Source organism: Giraffa tippelskirchi, chromosome 4 (genome assembly GCF_054371585.1).
Source record: "Giraffa tippelskirchi isolate mGirTip1 chromosome 4, T2T-mGirTip1v1.2.pri, whole genome shotgun sequence".
Taxonomy (NCBI): domain Eukaryota; kingdom Metazoa; phylum Chordata; class Mammalia; order Artiodactyla; family Giraffidae; genus Giraffa; species Giraffa tippelskirchi.
The window spans coordinates 57,596,868-57,616,143 of NC_137278.1; the positions used below are offsets into that span (position 1 = coordinate 57,596,868).

Consider the following 19,276-nt stretch of genomic DNA (forward strand, 5'->3'; position numbering starts at 1 on the left):
TGTGCCGACAGAGGGGCATTGCCCTGGCCTCCTTTTTATAACCATAGGCAAAATGGATGATTTCCTTTTAATTACTATTTCTGTGCATTCTAAGCTAGATTTTTTTTTTTTTGAGTTGGAGGATATGATTAACCTGTCAATAACTTTCACATATTTTTATAAAATTACAGTAGTTGGTGCACATAAAATGATAAGTTGAGTATCATACACTCTTTTTCAGAAATCTTCCAATTTGATGTGTGGAGCTGGGCTCTGAAGGTGAGGAGATGGTTCTGTCCTTTCCAGGAACTCAGCTCTGATAACTGTGATGTGTGCTTCTGCTGCTGCTTCTTTTTCTTCTTCTTCTTTTTTTTTTTCTTTTAAAGATTTTTTTGATGTGGACCATTTTTAAAGACTTTATCGAATTTGTTACAATATTGCTTCTGTTTTATGCTTTGGTTTTTTAGCCTCAAGGCCTGTGGGATCTTAGCTCCCCGAACAGGAATTGAATCCTCACCTTTCTGGATTGGAAGGCAAAGTCTTAACCCCTGGACCTTCAGGGAATCCCCAGTCTCTGCTTCTTTAAGAGACATTTTCAAGCATCCTTCCCTGTGGCATTTCTCCCTTAGGTACCAAGTCTTGGAAGTTTTGACTTTTGCAAGTTCAGTAAATTGAATAGTTACCCTCCTTAAATCTGACATTCCTGTTTATGATTATTCCCTATTTGTCAGTGTTTTTCTAAAAAATATATTTATTTATTTATTTGATTGTGCCAGGTCTTAGTTGTAGTGTGTGGGATCTAGTTCCCCGGCCAGGGATCAAATCCTGGCCCCTGCATTGGGAGTATGGAATCTTAGCCACCAGGCCACCAGGGAAGCTCCTGTCAGTGTTTTAAAAATCAATGAAGTAAGTAATCATGCATCATAATGGTGGTGGGTGAGCAGAAGGGCCTAGAAGTGGGAAGTCTGGCTAATGTAAATTTCTTTTGGGTGGTGAAATTAAATTCATATTTTACAAAATTAAACATTTTTCTTTGCCCTTTTGGGCCCCTTTAGTATGCACTGTGCTTCTGTATTCACCTACCTCCTTAGGAAATAGCATTCCTTCATCTCACAAGGGTCAGAAACTTTAAGAGACAATCTTCCTCCTTGAGGGCTTCCCTGGGGGCTCAGTGGTAAAGAATCCACCTGCCAATGCAGGAGACCTGGATTTGATCCCTGGTCAGGAAGATCCCCTGGAGAAGGGAATGGCAGCCCACTCCAGTGTTCTTGCCTGGAGAATCCCGTGGACAGAGGAGCCTGGTGGGTCACAGTTCGTGGGATCACACAGAGTTGGACATGACTGAGAACATACACACCTGTTACTCAGAATAAGTCCCACAATTTGGAGACACAGATGCAGATGCTAGAAGAGCTGAGATGTGCATTTTAATATTTTCTGAAGATTCAAGTACATCCAGCTAGAATGTGCAGGAAGAGACTTTCATTTGAGCTCTGATTTATCCAGTGATCTCTGGGCCTCTAGTGTTAATAATTGTTTTGAACACTGCTCTTCTCTTTCAAGTTGCCTTTTCAATCAGCGTTTGTACAGCTGCATCATCATAGCCATTTGTCTGCTGCTCTTTCAAGTTGGAACATTTCAGACCCTCTCTCTTTTTATTTTGTTTTTTAGAGTCAGCTTTGTGTTTGCAGTGTCAAGATTTACATTTGAAAGAAACAAGCAGTGAAAGGAGACAAGATAAAAATCAGTTTCTCAGAGATCCCCCTCCTCCCTTTTTTTAATTGAAGTACAGTTGATTTACAATGTTGTGTTAATTTCTGTTGCAAAGCACAGTGATTCAGTTATATTCAGATAAAGTCTTTTTTATATTCTTTTCCATTATGGTTTATCTCTGGATATTCAGTAGAGTTTCCTGGGCTATACTCTAGGAACTTGTTGCCAAGGGGGACTGGGGTAGGGGAGGGATGGGCTGTGAGTCTGGAGTTAGTAGATGCAAACTATTACATACAGAATGGATAAATGATCTCTCATTTTCTGTGAGTTAAATTTCACATGAAAAGACTCCTTCCTTCCAGTGTAGAGGGCCCAGGCTTGATCCTATATGCTGCAACTAAAGATCCTGCGTGCCACAACTAAGACCTGTGTGTGTCTGCATGCTTAGTCACTCAGTCATGTCTGACTCTGCAGTCCTATGGACTGTAGCCCACCAGGCTCCTCTGTCCATGGGATGGTTAGGTAGTTAGAATAGGAAAAAAGAGTCCAGAATGGCAGTGGCTAAAAGACAAGGAAGGGAAAACTGTGCGAAAATAGAACAAGGACCAGAGTGAGGACCTCAGGTAGAACAAACAGCACTCCTGGCTAGCCCAATTTACATAGGGCAGGCACAGGGGGGAGGAAAGAACATATAAAAAGAGGAGCCAAAGGGCCGGGGGTCTCTCTCCCGTGCTGGCGCGCACTCTCTGCCTCTCTTTCTCCTTCTCTCTCTCTCTTTTCTTTGTGTCTTTTGGGTCCGCGTGCCCTCATGCCTCGAGGATGTATTTTCCCTTTATTTTCTAAATAAAACTGAGCTGTAACACGGAGCTGTAACACGGACTGTCCGAGAGCTGAAATGCGCTGAGGGCTTTAACGTCTGTCGTTTCAAATTTTTGTTGTGACGAGACAGACTCGAGGAAATTACACGCTCCCCTGACAGGATTCTTCAGGAGAGAATATTGGAATGCTTTGCCATGCCCTCCTCCAGGGGATTTTCCCAACCCAGAAATCGAACTGTTGTCTCTTATATCTCTTGCATTGGCAGGCAAGTTCTTTACCACTAGCACCACCTGGGAAGCCCAACTAAGACCTGGTGCAGCCAGGTAAATAAGTAAATATTCATTTATTTATGTAGGCTGTGCTGAGTTTTAGTTGCTGCTCAGGCTTTTCTCTAGTTTTGGGGAGTGGGAGCTACTCTCTAGTTGCAGTGCCAGGGCTTCTCATTGTGGCAGCTTCTCTTGTTGCAGAGCAAAGGCTCTAGGGTACATGGGCTTCAGTAGTCACAGCTCCTGGGCTCTAGAGCACAGGCTCAGTAGTTGTGGCACACGGGCTTAGTTGCTCTGGGCTCTCCTGGACCAGCGATTGAACCCACGTCTTCTGCATTGGCAGGCAGATTCTTTACCACTGAGCCACCAGAAATCCCTGTATAAAATAAATAAATAATAATAATAATAATAAAAAGAATGTCAGGCACTCCTCCTGTTTACTTCCAGAAACTTTCAAGAGTAAGATTTTAACAATGCTCTGTTCTTCTTATTTTCTTTTCCCTTTAAAAAAACATGAACATAGCTAGTTATTTCATTCTATCAAGTAAACATGAAGAACCAATGCCTGGGTGATGTGCTCCAGACAGTTTTAACAGGGAAAGCATCTGTATTTCAGTCCATCAGGGTGACCAGGTGTACTTTAGAGAATGATGGTGTTGCTTCTAAAGGCTGTCATTTATTCCCCTGACAGCACAGATTCCTATTTTTATAATAAGAGTTTCCAGCTGGTGGAGGCGGTGTCTTATCCAGATAAAATTAATATATCATGAGAAAGTTCCAATGCTGGGAGTAAAGTGTCTAGTGGAAGGGGCACTTCTTAAATTTGACAAAGTAGAGGATGACTCTGATTACTGAGGTGAGGCTCATGGTGGGTAGAACTCTTTGGGAAATGAAAGATCTTGGGTTCCAAGTTGATCTGTTAAAATAGTTCAGTGGCATAGTCAAGAAGGAATTGAATAGATTCAACTAAAATTAAGTTAGAGATGAAGATAAAGGGAAGAACAGCACCTAGACCATGGCAGTGATGTGGTGTGGATGGAACCACCCAGGGACAGAGTATAGAGTCATAGGAGAGGGTCAGCTTTGGAGGAGACCCAGAGTTTTATATAGAACAGAGGAGAAATCAATCAACAGAGTCAGGTTGCAGGCACAAACAGAGTCAGGAAGAAGAGTCCTAGAGAGCTTTATGGAGGAGGTGGGAATTGAGCTTGGTCTAGTGTGTAGGTGTGTAAAGTTGCTCAGTTGAGTCTGACTCTTTGTGATCCCATGGACTATAGCCTGCCAGGCTCCTCTGTCCATGGGATTTTTCAGACAAAAATACTGGAGTGGGTTGCTATTTCCTTCTCCAGGGGATCTTCCCAATCCATGAATTGAACCTGTGTTTCTTATGTCTCCTGTTTGGCAGGTGAGTTCTTTACCCTATGCCACCTGGGGTGTTCTCAGCTTGGTCTTAGTGGATGGTTAGTATCTGAGCACCTGGAGAGGAGAACAGAGAGAAGGCACTGGAGACAGAATGAGATGAATAAAGCATGGAGGTGAGCAAGGGTCTGTGTGCTTGTTTCAGGCAATCCTGATGAACCCAAGTGATGAATTCAGAACCGCTCCCTGTGGAAGAGTCACCTCCACCTTCTAGGAGCCCAGACGTGGAGGCAGAGGACAGACAGCAGAGGAATGAGCTGAGCCCTGTTTCAGAGGAAGGGCTGATCCACAGCAGGAGAAGCCGAGGGGGAGGGCTCTGTGGACAGAGGGATGTTCAGGCGGGACCCGGCTGGGCAGATGAAGGCAGTGAAGGGTGGGGCGTGGGAACAGTGGGATCAGAGGCGTGAAGCCATCAGAGCTTAGCCCAGCGCGTGCACCACCCAGGGAAATGCAGCTCCCCCCAGTCCCTCCCCAGGAAGCAGGTGGACAGAAGCTAAGCTGGAGACACAAGCTCAGCACCGGGCTTGCACCTACATTTCATTAATCCTTAAATTGGTCAAATCCCTCTCCCACTGTCCATGAGGTTCATCGATTTTTGTGGTACAGAATTTCGCTGTGTTACAAAAAATCCATTTCCAATTTATAAGAGCAAGAGATGAAACAGCTGTTACTAGCTTTTCTTTATTGACTGAGGAAGTGGAAAAAAATAAAAAGGTTCAGAAAACAGGAGAAGAGGAGGAAATTGCCTGAATTCTTCAAACCATAGATCCCACAGACAAAATCCTTTCTCTATCTCCACTTTCCAAGTATTTGGTGGAGGGTCGGGGGTTTTGTCTGCTTCTATTTCATCTTTCCCGAGCCCGTTTGACTCAGATGCTAGAGGTGGGCTGAGTGGGTAATTTATGCTTTTGGAAGAACATCAAACAGATGCAAGTAGCTCATTCCATCCATCTCTGAAAGACAGGCAGTTAATTAGGATGGGCCTGAGGCTTTGATGTGAGGCAGAAGAATCATAAGGAGTTCAGGACTTCTCAATTCAGAGACATTTTCAGAAGGAGAGCTAGCTCACAGTTGTGCTGTGATTCCAAACAGCAAAAAGAGCTGGACCATCCGGTCAACCGGATCTGAGAACCATGGCTTTAAGATGTGGGTAATTGCCTGAGTGCCCCTCCCTAAGGAAATGGCAACTCACACCAATATTCTTGCCTGGAGAATCCCATGGACAGAGGAGCCTGGTGGGAGTCAATGGGGTTGCAAAGAGTTCGACAAGACTGAAATGACTTAGCATGGACATAGCTGATTAACAACCTCGTGGTAGTTTCCGGTGAACAGCGAAGGGACTCAGCCACACATGTACAGAGACACAGGGATTTTAAAGACGTTGCAACTTTGCCATCAGCTTGTGGGTTGAGGAACCTTGATTCTGTAAGCCCATTTTACAGTTAATCCTAGCCCTAGAGGACAAAACTTCATTATGCTCCCTAGAGTCTGGAATGTTGGAGCCTGAAGGCGTTTGTTTCCAAGAGCCCACAGTCCTGGAGGAGGGTTTGTTCTTTTTACTCACATACAGAAAACTTGGCTGTTTTGGGTTTTTCTGGTCTCCTAGTAATTCTCTATGAATTTGAGTGCTGGCTTTTTCATTTCTACAGAAAAAGGCATTGATATTTGAGTAGAGGTGGCATTGAATCTGTAGATTGCTTTGAGAAGTGTTATCATCTTGGAATTTTGCTTCTGGAACATGTTTTTTTCAAGGTGTGAATTATTGAATTACTTGAGTTTTTAATTTCATGTTTCCATAAATACAGCCTCACACTGGTGACTAATCTTTATCTACCAAGCAGCATGTTCAATGACACGGTCAACATGTCAAGCACATGTAATAAGCTTCATAAAGTTACCGCCGACATAAGTTACAGGGGAAAATCAACTCTCAAAACCTTCTCATAGAAGCAGACATATTATGTCTTTTAAAGTACATGTCTTTTCACAATGGTTCAGAAATTTTCAAATGGAGAGAAGAAACTCAAGAAATTGTTTACAGAGGTGTCAGATGTTCATTAAATGTCATGTAAAATTAGCAGGATGATAAATCTGATTCTGAAGCTCTGGAAAAAGTACAAGGAAATCTGTGTTTGGGAGAAAAGTATACAACCGCACACACATACACTTGTATATGTACATGTGTATGTAAATTATATATGTAATTTATATAGTTATTTGTATTGTATATGTGAATTATACTTGTATATGTAATTTATACCTTATCTCATTTCTGATTTTACAATAGCCAAAGTATTTTAGCTTTCTATCAGCCTACTCTGAAATTTTGAAGCAAATTGTAATTTATATTTATAATACTAACTTTAATAAATTTTCTAATTTTTCCATTTAAGTTAATTTCTTACTTACAAAAACTTTTCTAATGAACATGACTGTCAAATGATGTTATCAAAATATTTCAATAGTTGTGATTAAAAGTGGTTGCTAGAAAGATACAGAAAAATGCTAGAAAATTGTCTCGTTTTTGAGGAGTGCTTTTGATTGCTTGGGGTACTAGTCAATCCTTGGTTGCAAGAGATAGAAACAGATTTAGGCAAGTTCATCAGAAGAGGAAGGATGTTGAGATGTTGATGACAACAGTGAGAGGGCTGAGAATCTGTCTTTTTTTTTAATTGGAGGATAATTGCTTTACAATGTCGTATCAGTTTCTGCTGTACAGCAATGTGAATTAGCTACATGTGTATCCCTCTTGGACCTCCCTCTCATCCTCTCCCATCCCACCCTCTAGGTTATCACAGAGCACTGAGCTGAGCTCCCCGTGTTTCACAGCAGCTTCCCATTAGCTATCTGTTTCACACATGGTAGTATATGTATGTCAATGCTACTCTCTTGATTTGTCGCACCCTCACCTTCCCCTGCTGTGTCCACAAGTTCATTCTCTACATCTTTGTCTCCATTTCTTCTCTGTAAATGGGTTCATCAGTACTATTTTTTTAGATTCCACAAATATGCATTAATCAATAATTGAAAATGAACCAACTGACAAAGGATTAATCTCCCATATATAAGCTCAGTATAAGGGATGCAGTCCTGAGAAGAGTAGGAGGTGGGGCTGTGGATGGACCTCAGCTCGGGGCCACTGGTAGCCTGGCCAAGATGCTGTCAGGGCTCATGTCTCAATGATCTTGGGGACTTTGTGCCACAAACGCAGACCTCAGAGTCCAGGGGGAGGACATGCAGTTGGTCAGTGCACGGCCGTGTGCCCACCCTCCTGGTTGCAGGCTGGGAGAGGAAGCACGCAGTGTTGCCAGTTTCCCTACTGCTTTCCATGAAGACTCATAAGGAGGCATTCCTTCCAACTCGAAAGAATGTGTGAATCAGGTGGGCACATCCTCAAAACTATGAGCTATTTCCTGCACCCACACCTTTGATTACTCAGCGCCTGCCTAAACCTTCCTTCTACCCTCACACTTTTGAAGTGACAGCTCCCACCTGAAACAACACGGCCCTTCCCCACAGGATCCAGTCCAAGCCACCATCATCATTTGATCAACCAGCTCCAGGCATCTCAGGAGACACAGGGGCTTCTGCAGCAGTTGTAATGCCCTTGGAATATTCTGCAACTTATAGTCACAGTTTCAACATGAATATCACTAGAATATTCTTTATGCCAGGGCTCCCCAACCTTCAGAATCTAGTTCCTAATGATCTGAGATGGGGCAGATGTAATAATAATAGAAATAAAGTGCACAATAAATGCCATGTCTTGAATCATCCCGAAACCATCCCTGTCCATGGAAAAATTGTCTTCCATGAAATTTGTCCCAGGGACCTCTGCCTCATACAATGTGGGGAAGAAGGAAAGGGAAGAGAAAGGAGACCATTAAAAATATGAACAGATGCTCCTCCGGGCAGGGAAGAAAACATGCACAGAGGCCACACTCCCATTCCATTTTCCCAGGGATAACTCAGCTTTTCATTTGCATCTCAGCCTCAGTAAACTGGCCCATGATCAGGTGTTACACAAGGTGTGGCAGCCTAAGGACCAGGGGTCATCTGGGCTCCATTCTCTTCTTCCTGCCCCCATAGTGTAACAGCTCCCACTGTCTCCTCCATGGCAGGACCATGGTACCCCAGCAGACTCTGCAACCTCTCTTCTCTGCTCACTTTTTTGGCCAAATGACCTGAGAACACAAATGGCCAAGATGTTGGTGACATTGCTGGGTCCCCGCTGGAAGCCTTCCTCTCTTGGTTAGGAAGCCTCCAAACAAGAAAAGCACTGGGACTTCCCTGGCAGTCCAGTTGCTAAGTCTCTGCGCTTCCAGTGCAGGGGGTGTGGGTATGATCCCTGGTCGGAGAGCTAATTCCACATGCCTCATGGTGTGGTCAAAAATAACGAATAAATAAAATTTTTTAAATGAAAGGTTTAAAAAGAAACAAAAGAGAAGCACCAAATTGCAGTGACCGGCAATAAAAATACTTCACTGGGTCTGTCGAGAAGGCCAAGCTTTATCCTGACTGTCTTAGGGGCTCCAATTAGGCTGAGAATTAAGTTAACAAACAGTAGGTTTACAGAACGGTGTGCAGATTCTTGGGCTTCCCTGATGGCTCAGACAGTAAAGAATACACCAGCAATGTGGGAGACCTGGGTTTGATCCCTGGGTTGGGAAAGTCCCCTGGAGGAGGGCATGGCAACCCACTCCAGTATTCTTCCCTGGAGAATCCCATGAACAGAGGAGCCTTGTGGGCTACAATCCATGGGGTCACAAAGAGTTGGACACAACTGAGCAACTAAGCACAACACACAGCACAGTGCAGATTCCTGCAGGCATGTGGGAACCTCCGGAGGTTTCGGTGCTTGTACAGCGGGTTGAACAGAGTTTCTGTCATGGGGAAGAAACTAAAATACTCAGAGGCTAAAGGAAGGTCAAAGTATTTCATCAGTGTTTGTATAGATTTCTCTCCACCTTGACTCCCCTTCTCAGGGAATGGGAATGCTTCTTTTCTCCTAGAACCAGAGGGCATCATTCATAGAGGAGCTTCATTCCCTGCCTCCAGGAAGAAAACAGGTGATCTGAGCACACTTCTTGCACCTGCTGTCTTTCAGGTGCCTTTAGATCAAAATAATCCTTAAGCCAAGTGGTCTGTTCAGATGGCCTATTCTGCTAGCCTCAAACATGAGATGTGATCATAAGATGAGTACCCTCATTTTCACTTTAGATCTATTTATTTTGGCCAATGATGAGAAAGCACCACCTACTGATGGCTGGTTCAGCACATACATCAAAACCCTGGACAGCATCCCAAACTTGTGTTAGCGCAAGTCTGTGTGCCCCCACACAGTGAGGCCAAACAAATCGAAACATTGGAGTTTGGAGCAGAGGAAGGTTTGTGGCAGGGCCCTACAAGCAGAAGGGTGATTCATGCCCTAAAAAGCCCCTAGCTCCCCCAAACTGCCTGAAGGGTTTCAGCAAAACCCTTTTAAAAGCAGGTAAGGGAGGGGGTCTCAGAGTGTGTGATTAGCTTGCATACAATCCTCTGATTGGCTGATGGGGAGGCTGCAGGTGGTGTCACAGGGTGAACATTGCCAGTCCTTAGGTTATAGGAGGCCTGGGCTGTGTGTTCAGGGTCTCAAGTAGTTAACACCTTCCACTTGGTGGATAGGGTGGTTTTCTTTATATCTGCAAAACAGCTCAGGAAATGTGCATCAAATACTGCCGTCTATGTATTTCAGAGAGGAGCTGCAGCAGAGGATGTAGGGGAGGGGTTCTGTCCCCACCCCATCCCCAAGGCCCTATGAGTCCTGCTCAGTCACAGTACCTCCAGCCACTGCCCTTCATGTCCCCTGGACCACACTCAGACCTGAGACCACACACCCCTGCTGGAACACAAAGGGATTGAACCTGGGTCTCCTGCATTGCAGGCAGATTCTTTACCACTGAGTCACCAGGGTGTAAAGGCTCAAAGCAGAAGCGATGTGCTGTTCCTCCCACTCTGCAGGTCCGTTGGCTGGTTCCTCTGCTGGCTTCTCTTGGGTGGTTCCAGGGCTACATGCAGCCGCAGAGTCACCCAGACTGGGTGGTTCACCTCATCCCCATGTCTGATGGATGGCGTTAGGCCGATAGGCCCTGATGTTTCTTGTAGGCCAGCATGACTGAGCGACTGACACTTCCTCTTTCACTACTTTCAGCTTGCTTTGCAGCACTTGCTCTGCAGATAACTGCTGTACCAACAGTGCAAATGTTCAAAGGGAGCAGAAAGCTGTGAAGAAGAGGAAATAAATAGGAACCGAGATATTGACAACACTCCCCCGTTTGCTGATTTATTCTGTTTAGTGAGAGGTTGTGCAGATTCTGACCAGCATCGCTGAAAGGTGATTAGCTCCTTCCTGGGGGCAATACAATGCAGATCTCCTTACAGTAGGCACAGATCCTCTGTAGGCAGGAAAAGGGTCAGAAAAAAGAAAAAAATATTCTTTCATATTTGCCTGGGCTTCCTTATTTCGTGCAAGAGGAGGATTCCTGCTGCATTTTGTTTAGAGAGACTTGACAACAAATCATCTTCACAAAGACATAGCTTCATTTTACTTTAAAATTTAAATGTCTGAAACGTCTGTGAAAAAGCAACCATCTGCTCTGTTTAGCATCCGTGAATGTCCTCTTCTATTAATTATTTAGATATATTAGACTGAGGAGATCAAAATACAAAAATAATAACAAGACCAGCAACAATTAATTTCATTAGCTGTCAGACCCTGTGCTAAATAATTTACACACACTGTCTAAATTAATCATTGCAATAATTCAATGAGTAGGTGCTGTTATGACCTCTTTTTTCGCACATGAGGAAACAAACGTCAGAGAAAATAAATGCTGTACTCAAGGTTGCCTAGCTAGTGAGGAGATAGGCACTGACCTGGGCTTTCTCATCAATAACGTAATCCCGTGCTGTTGGTGGTGACATTACAGGGTGCTGGGCGCTGAACTTGCCTGTATAGCAGTGAGCATCTGGGGGGTTCTGATTCCCACCACATCTGGACCAATTAAATGAATACAGCAAAGCAGGAGAGGGGTTCTCTTCTCTGACCAGCCACACTGTTGAAGCTCATCTCTTCCCACTAGACCACAAGATCTCCTGAATATTGTTAAAATTTGTTTTTTGTTGTTATGTTTATAGATCTTTTAAAAATATGTAAAGTATCAGGATAAGATAAGCTCCTCATTTTCTCACCATGCAGAGATAATCACTAGTTCTAATTATTTGGGCACTTAAAATTATTTTTAAGTCATGTATGTGTTTATGTATGATATAAAGTTCTTCCCTAGTGGCTCAGATGGTAAAGAATCTGCTTGACAATGCAGGAGACGTGGTTTCTATCCCTGGGTCAGGAAGATCCCCTGGAGAAGGAAATGGCAACCCACTCCAGTATTCTTGCCTGGAGAAGCAACTATATTGAGGACCCTGGTGGGCTACAGTCATGGGGTCACAAAGGGTCAGACACGACTCAGTCACTAAACAATAACAACAGCAGCCATCAAGTGCAGCGGTCTAGTGGGCCTCGTAGGCTCAGAAGTGGATGGGGAGGCCAGTAACAATGAAGCAGCGCAACAAAGTGAACAAAGGCTGAGGGACTAGAAGCTTGGATTAGATCTTGCTCCTGCAGCATACCAGCTTTCTAATTTTTTTTTTTTTTGTTATTGCAGTATAGTTGCTTTACAATGTTGTGTTAGCTCCTGCTGTACAGTAAAGTGAATCAGCTATACATATACATATATCCCTTCCCTCTTCAGCTTCCCTCTCATCCCCAGCTTTCTCATTTTTGTTAAGTTATTTTGCCTTCCAATCTCTACAAATTCCCCTTATATGCATTGATTTTTCTGTTCCTTTGACTTTTTGTGATCATTTCACACGTAGTGTCTCATTCTTCAAGGTAGTTTCTCCAGCACAACACCAAGGAGTTAGGATGGGAGCTGTGTATGTGTTGGGGGGAGTTAATGGGATGTCAGCTTTCTCTCTGCATGTGAGATCTGCTCTTTCCACTGGGCTGTGACAAACACAGAGATGGGCTGTTAATCAGGAAGTAGAAATTGCATTTGACACATGCAGTTCAGGGGTTTAGGGAACTGTTCCCTCCATAAATTTCAAAGCACAATTTCTCAAAATATTCAAGCAAAATGAGGCTCCAGAGTTGAGCCCTCAGGGTATGTGGGGAGTTCGGGGAGTATTTGAGCAGCAGAGTAGTGTCTCAGGGAGAGAAGGCTCTAAAAAGTCCGACACAGGACTTCCCTGGTGGTCCAGTGGCTAAGACTCCATGTTCCCAGTGCAGGGGGCCCAGTTTTGATCCCTAGTCAAGGAACTAGATCCCACATGCCAGTAACTAAGACTTCACATTCTGTGAGCATGCCGCAACTAGGAACTAGGGCAACCAAATAAATATATAAATATTGAAAAGAAAAAGAAAGCCTGATCTAAGAGTTCCAAGCAGAGGCTTTGAGTCAGATGGGGACTGCAAGCTGGACTCATCATTTCCTGGCTGTGGGGTTGCAGGCTGGTGAATTAACCTCTGTAACCTCAATATTCCCGAAGCTAATATTGTAACTACCTTAGAAGGTGGTTTGGGAGGACCACCTGCCTGCCATTAACACAATGCTTGCCTAACGGGCTCTTGTATTTTGTATTTAAAATTGAGACTCCGCAGATCCTTTCTGTAAAGGACCAGATAATACATATTTTAGGATTGGCGGCTATTAGGTCTCTGTAGCAACTACTTGATTCTGTATGGAGCAGCCATGGCTAAGACGTCGACACATGAGTGTGGCTGCAGCCCAGTAAAACTTTACTAACAAAAGGAGGCTGTGGGCTGCAGTGTGCCAACCCCTGCTCAGATGAGGGGTCAGCGGAGGTCTGCTGCCAGAGGCCTTCCCTCCTGCCGGATTCTGTACACCTGGGGTTTTGTAAGCACAGCATGGAGCACCCAGGGCTGTCTTCCCTGGCACCTCTAGCCTGAGGCAGGTGGAGCTGGCCTCCTGCTCCCTGCTCTTTGGCCTCATCTCAGCATCCTCGCAGGGCCCCAGCTCTAGTCTTCCCGAATCGGGCCTGCACTTCAATGACCTGGAAGCTGGCATCTTGTACCTTGTGGGGAAAGAAAACTGATGGTGAGCTACAGTGCGGGTCCCCTGTGACTCAGCACATCACTCAGAGGGAATTCAGGGCCCCCCCGCCCTCCGCCCGGCTGCTCACGTCAGTCCTCATAGCCAACCCTGGACGCTTCGCCTCCAGGATTCTTTCACATTCTAACCAGAAAATCTCTGGGAATTTCCTTCCGGGGGCCTGACTAACTGATTTCCCTTCACGAGGAAAGGGCAAACACACTAAGGATAATGTGACACAGTAGTGGGTAAGGTGACTTCAGTGTCTCCAGGCCTCCCTCTAATCATTCATTTATCGTGTGTGCATGCATCCTAAGTCGCTTAGTTGTGTCCAACTCTTTGCGACCCCATGGACTGTAGCCCACCAGGATCCTGTGTCCATGGGATTCTCCAGGCAAGAATACTGGAGTGGGTTGCCATGCCCTCCTCCAGGGAATCTTCCCAACCCGGGGATTGGACCTGCGTCTCCTATGTTTCCTGCATTGGCAGACAGGTTCTTTACTACTGAGTCACCTGGGAAGCCCTTATTTGTAGTCTCTAAGACTAAAAGCTCTGTCACACTGGTGACAATAAATTAATCAACATGCTGCCTTTTGTGCTGGAGGGCTCCCTTCCTGCCAGATTCTGTGCACTTGGGGTTTCCTGAGCATGGCAGGGTGTGCCTAGGGCTGTCACTCTCCTTAATGTCCACACCCATTCTCCTGGTCTGGCAGGTAACCCTCTGGGGAGGACCAACCACTGGCCCTACCTCTGTTTCAGGCCGGGTGTGTCCAGGTTCAGAGTGGGAAGTCCTGCTGTTCTTACTCCTTTTACAATCTTCCAGTTAGATCTCAGCTCTGTGCCATTTTTTTACCTTGAGACACCTCATGATTTTGCCCCTCATTCATTGTTTTGTGCAACTTCTACAAATTAAAACAGAGACGCATCTAGACAAATGAAAACATGTTTTATTTACAGGGAAAAAAGTCTGTACATTGTGTACACATAAAAATATACAAAACCAAACTAGAAAATATCAAAGAGTTAAACTGTGTACAAACACATTTAAAAGGTGACTCCTGGAAAACCTCAAGCCTTAATTCATTTTGAAGAGTGCACATTTCATTTTAAAAAGTATCATACAAAAAAATTCCCAAAGCTGTTAAAAAAGTTGACTGGTTTCCAAGGATTTTTTTTCCAAGAAAAATTTCACAAGGATTTTTATCTAGAGTATAACACGATGTGTGGTGTCATAAATGTTAGGTTTTAACAGTTCTGATGCAGTTAATTTGTGTGAAACCTAAGCTAGGAGACTATTTTCCATAGAACCAAATAAGCATTTCTTCCCCTAATCTTGCAAAAACCATGAATTCTAGATCAACTTCCCATCAAAGGTCAGAGTTCAATTAGGTTTCTGATGAGGACACAACCTTTAGGTTGTAGTTCTACCCTCAGAGCACCTTGTAAATATTTCTGCCATACTTTTTAATGTAGCCAGAAGGTGTGAAATATGAGTGCATGGGAAAACTGGATTTTTTTGTTTTACAGAAAGACATATAACATTTGCTTACTTCTCTTAAAAAACTGGTGTTTGCATAATTAAAAAAATTTATTGTCAAGGTTTTAGAAATAAAATTTGATGAAAAAAACACTTTAAAAGCAACCATGTATGCAGATATGTATATATACAATTATATAACTATATCTACCTGCACACTTGTTATAACAAGAGTCAGAACTATATCAGTATCTTTCATTCCTTAAATTCCATTAGCCTGAGCTCATAGAGAAATTTTCTGGATTTCTTCTTACTAAAAGGCTTCAGTTACTTAATAAAGCAAGAATCAGAACTTATAATTTATTCCCTCAACAGATTAATATCTTTCATTTACCAGTTGTACAAATAATGCCTGAGAGACAGACACACAGACACATGCAGAATAATTTCATGATGGAAATATCCGGAGTATAACACACAAGTGTGAACTCAGGTACACTTTCCCTAAGCACTGAATTTCTACATACAACTGCCCTCATTGGCTGTGGAACCTCTGGGTAAGAGTCCTAAACAATCAGAAAGTGAGAAGTCAACATAGGCAATCTGGTTGAATATATTCAGACACTATGTGGCCTGTGCACTCAGCCACGTGTTTCTTGGTCATCACCCTACCTCCTGGCTCTGCCTCTCCTCATAGTTAAGCGGCAGTGGGACTGGGTCACTTTGGCCACCAGCCTCAACCACGCACAGTGCCTTGATCTCTAAGAGAAAGGCTGGAGAGAGTGCTTTCATCATGATGTCATCTGTGCACACGAAATCCTCCATCACCTACCATCCCTACCATCCCTCACGTGATCCTGACCCCACTCCACACCGCCAGACTGGACCTAGTTAATTCTGTGGCTGTGAGTGTTCCTGCCCCTAAGGGACAGCCCACAACATCAGGAATTAATCTGTTCCACCAGAAGGAACTGGCTCATGGTCATGTAACAGAGTGACCCCAGGTAGCTTTAAACACTTACTTTTATTTCTCAGCTTTGAGAAGGCTGATCATTACTTCAGCATGGCTTTGTCTAGATGCTACAGGTACTGTGATGACGATTACTGGGGAGCCCAGAGTTGATTAAAGGAGGGTGTGGGACATGTGGGGAGGGTGGGGCTGGGGTTCCCTGAGCCTTGCATACTGTGGACAATGACAGACCCTGGGACCAAAGTTGAACCAAAGCCCCTCGCCAGCCCTGACGGAGGAGGGTACTTACGTAACTCCTTCCTGTCCATCTGTGGGCCCTTCACCCTTAAGGTGGTGCATGGGGCCAGCACTGGCATCCCTGAGGACAGCGAGGATGCTCTACCTATTAGACACCCCCCCCCCCTTATACCTGGGGAAGGGCTGGAGAGCCTCAAGGGGAGGACCTGGGACCTGGACGCGAGTGAGTTGTCATTTCTGGTCAACATTTCAGTGTGACAACAGCAACAAAAAAAGATGGAGTGAAGTTACTTCAAGAAGTGATGTAGTGTGACCTTCTTCAGTCCTGAGAGAGAAGAAAGGACCACCTAACAGCCTCGGTTTATGGAGCATCTCTTTACAGCAAGGGTGGAGGGTCTGGAAGGGGTGAAGCCTGAAAGAAATGCAGCGGGCACCATTTCCTTTAATTCCTTCATGGAAAGGCCGGCTGCTTATTGCAATGTGTGTATTTTGAGGGCTTAATCACTGTCTGCAGACGTGAAGAGACAACACATCAACTATAACTGCCTAATAGTTTCAAGGAGCTAAACAACTTAAATTCTTAAGCAGAAGAATGCCCAGCCTGCAATGTATGAATACTTGTACCATGCTGTCTCAGTGTTTTTAACAGACCCTGGTTCCCAAGAGTCTTTAAATCCAAAACCTTGAATTAAATTTTCTTTATCCTCTTCAGTCTTTCTTATAACCTCTGTGAGCTAAAAGTACATTTTAAAATTGCATGGGTTACAACAAAATGTATTTGGAGGCCTTTGAAGTGTTTTCTGGGGCTTCTGAACTTGAATATCTATGCTGACCCTCCAGCAAATTTCCTTCTGCCCAGTATCTCATGCCAGCAGAAGGGGCTGTTCTGGATACAAGGAGGCCCAGAGGGAAACCCAGTAGGAAAGTAAGTAAAGAAACTTCAGTGTCATGGGCATCTGAGGTCAGAGCCTGCACAGTCTGGGGAGGGCCCAGGGTGACTGGACCGGTCACCCTGCACCAGCCACTTCCCAGCAATGGGACTCACTGGACACTGCACAGGGCTGTGTCCCTTCAGAAAACGAGCGAGAAAAGTGGCCTGCCCATATCTGCTTGGATATTAGTTGGCAGGCTGGACAGAATTATCCACCCCTTATCATAAATCTGGAAGTGAGGCTCTCACAGTAGGCTTGTAGTGGATATTGTCACAATCAAAGCTTTTCAATGACCCCAAATTCACTGTGACAATAAGCCATAGGAGATATCTGGGACCTGGACCGATTTCTGCTGAGTAGGCCAACCAGAGAGGCCAGTTTCTGTCAACCATTCTTGCTCAGGAAACAAACCAAACAAACAAACCTGGAACAAAAAAACCTTCTGTACTAAACTTTCCTGATGTTCACACACTTGTGAAGAAGAACACATTTAATGAAGCTGTGATGATTCTGGCCAAGAAGTTGTAACTGGACCGCTGAGGTACGATTGAAATTGTATGTTGAACTAAGGTATTCCATAATGTTTCTGTTTTACTACATTTATGGGAAAAAAATTTTTTTTGATGCTTTTGTGACAAAAATTGAGATTATAACAAAATGAGCTGCTACAGCGAACACACTGGGCTGACTCTCCCCTCTCACTGTATTTCTCTTTGAATCATATACTTTTTTTTTATTTGTTAAAGAGCAGCGCTTTCATGCAAATGTATTTAATTATATGGCTTTGTTATGTTACTGACGTACAACAGGTCTGTGAAGATGATGGTGGGATTCCTAAACATCTGACTGTAGGAAGAATTAGCGGAAGTCAGTGTATCACCATCAGGATCCCAACAGATGATATGAACCTGTGAGGAAAACACATGGAAGAGACAGGTGTGCAGCTCTAGAAGCACAGGGCGTCAGCTCTAGGCTGGAAGGACCCCCCCCCCCCACCACCATGGAGACATCCTAATTGTCAGTGCCTGTAGACACGCAGGCTGTGTGGAGGGCTGGCGGGTGCTGAAGCCAGAAAAGCTGGGGCCAGGGGCAGTCCTGCCCAAGGCCACCTGCTGCCCCATTCCGTGTGCACCTGCCAGTGATGTTCCTGCACGCCTGGGGATTCTAGTCAAGCAAGGAAACACTGCAGAACAAAGTGTCTCCCCTGGGTGCTATCTGGGGCTGGCTTCTTCTTGGACTATCCAGGAAGGGTGCTTCATGGTTTTAGAAACGTGTCCTGATACACAAATTGCAAAGCCTTCAGCGGCAGCTGGGAGCAGAGGTGGAGAAAACACCTCACAGGCTATCCTGTGGGGTCTGCTGTTCCTATAAACAGGTCTGAGTGATAATCCAGATGTTCGTCATCAACTCTGGGCCCTTTCATGACAAATGACATACAAGTGACACAGCAGATATGTCAGGTACTGTCCTGAAGCGAGGATGCTTCCAGGTACAAACCACATCATCCCTCAGGTGTGTCAGCTGAAAGCAGCCCACGGTAAAGGAAAGACCAACATTATGGAGCTATTTACCCATTTCTTACACATTTTTTTTTTTTCCTAGCTATCCTTGAAAATTTTTCTTTTGTATCTTTCTGGAGTCTGTTTCTTTGAATTCCATTTCTATGTTCTGAACAGTCGGACACACTCAATGGCTTAGAAAGGAAGGATCCCCGTGGTCAGCACAAAGTCATAGCTACAGACCCGAGGTCATGCCGCCTCCAGGGTGCCTTCCAGCATCTCCAGGATGCAGAGCCTGGCCGGCCCCTCAGGCACCTGGCGGGCAGCGCACGGCCTGCAACCCGGGCAGCACAACCTTGCCTTTGCGGTGCAGGTCACCATGGGCGCCCACGTTGAGCCGCTGCACCAGCAGCTTCTCATAGAGCAGCGGGTGGTAGGCGCCCAGTGTGCAGGCGGCATCATGGTAGGGCTCGTGGTAGTGACACAGGTCTGTCTGACGCACTGACGGTACGTATTCATACACGTGCACCTCACCACACAGGTTCATCATCAGCAGGATGCCTGGTGGGGGAAGGGGAAGCAGAGCCGTGAGCAACTCGGGGAGGGGGAGGCATCAGTCCTCAAGTGTGGCAGATTCCGCCGTCATTTCTTCCTTGTCTACGTGTCTCTCTGTCCTAACCATATGTCTGCTTAGAGTCTCTTTCCCACCAGAGAGCAGAGGATTTGAGGGTGAGAGCTGGGTCACTTATCCATCTTCTTGTCATTTGTGGCATGCACAGTATTGGTGGAGAGTTAGGGATCCATGTTTGTTGAATG

The 19,276-nt window shown here is 44.9% G+C and overlaps 1 protein-coding gene across 2 annotated transcripts in view; it reads right to left on the reverse strand.

Annotated features, from left to right (window-relative positions):
* Positions 1-2,839: 2,839 nt before the first annotated feature.
* Positions 2,840-19,276, reverse strand: part of ST6GAL2 (ST6 beta-galactoside alpha-2,6-sialyltransferase 2) — a 66,830-nt gene continuing 50,393 nt past the window's right edge. Inside the window, exon 6 of one of the 2 annotated variants that reach the window (XM_081587508.1) lies at positions 2,840-3,153. In XM_081587508.1, the coding sequence (XP_081443634.1) occupies positions 3,041-3,153 (113 nt within the window). In that variant the 3' untranslated portion in view covers positions 2,840-3,040. Of the gene's footprint in view, positions 3,154-18,767; positions 19,022-19,276 lie in introns of those variants that run through there. The other variant, XM_081587507.1, reaches the window with a different exon arrangement.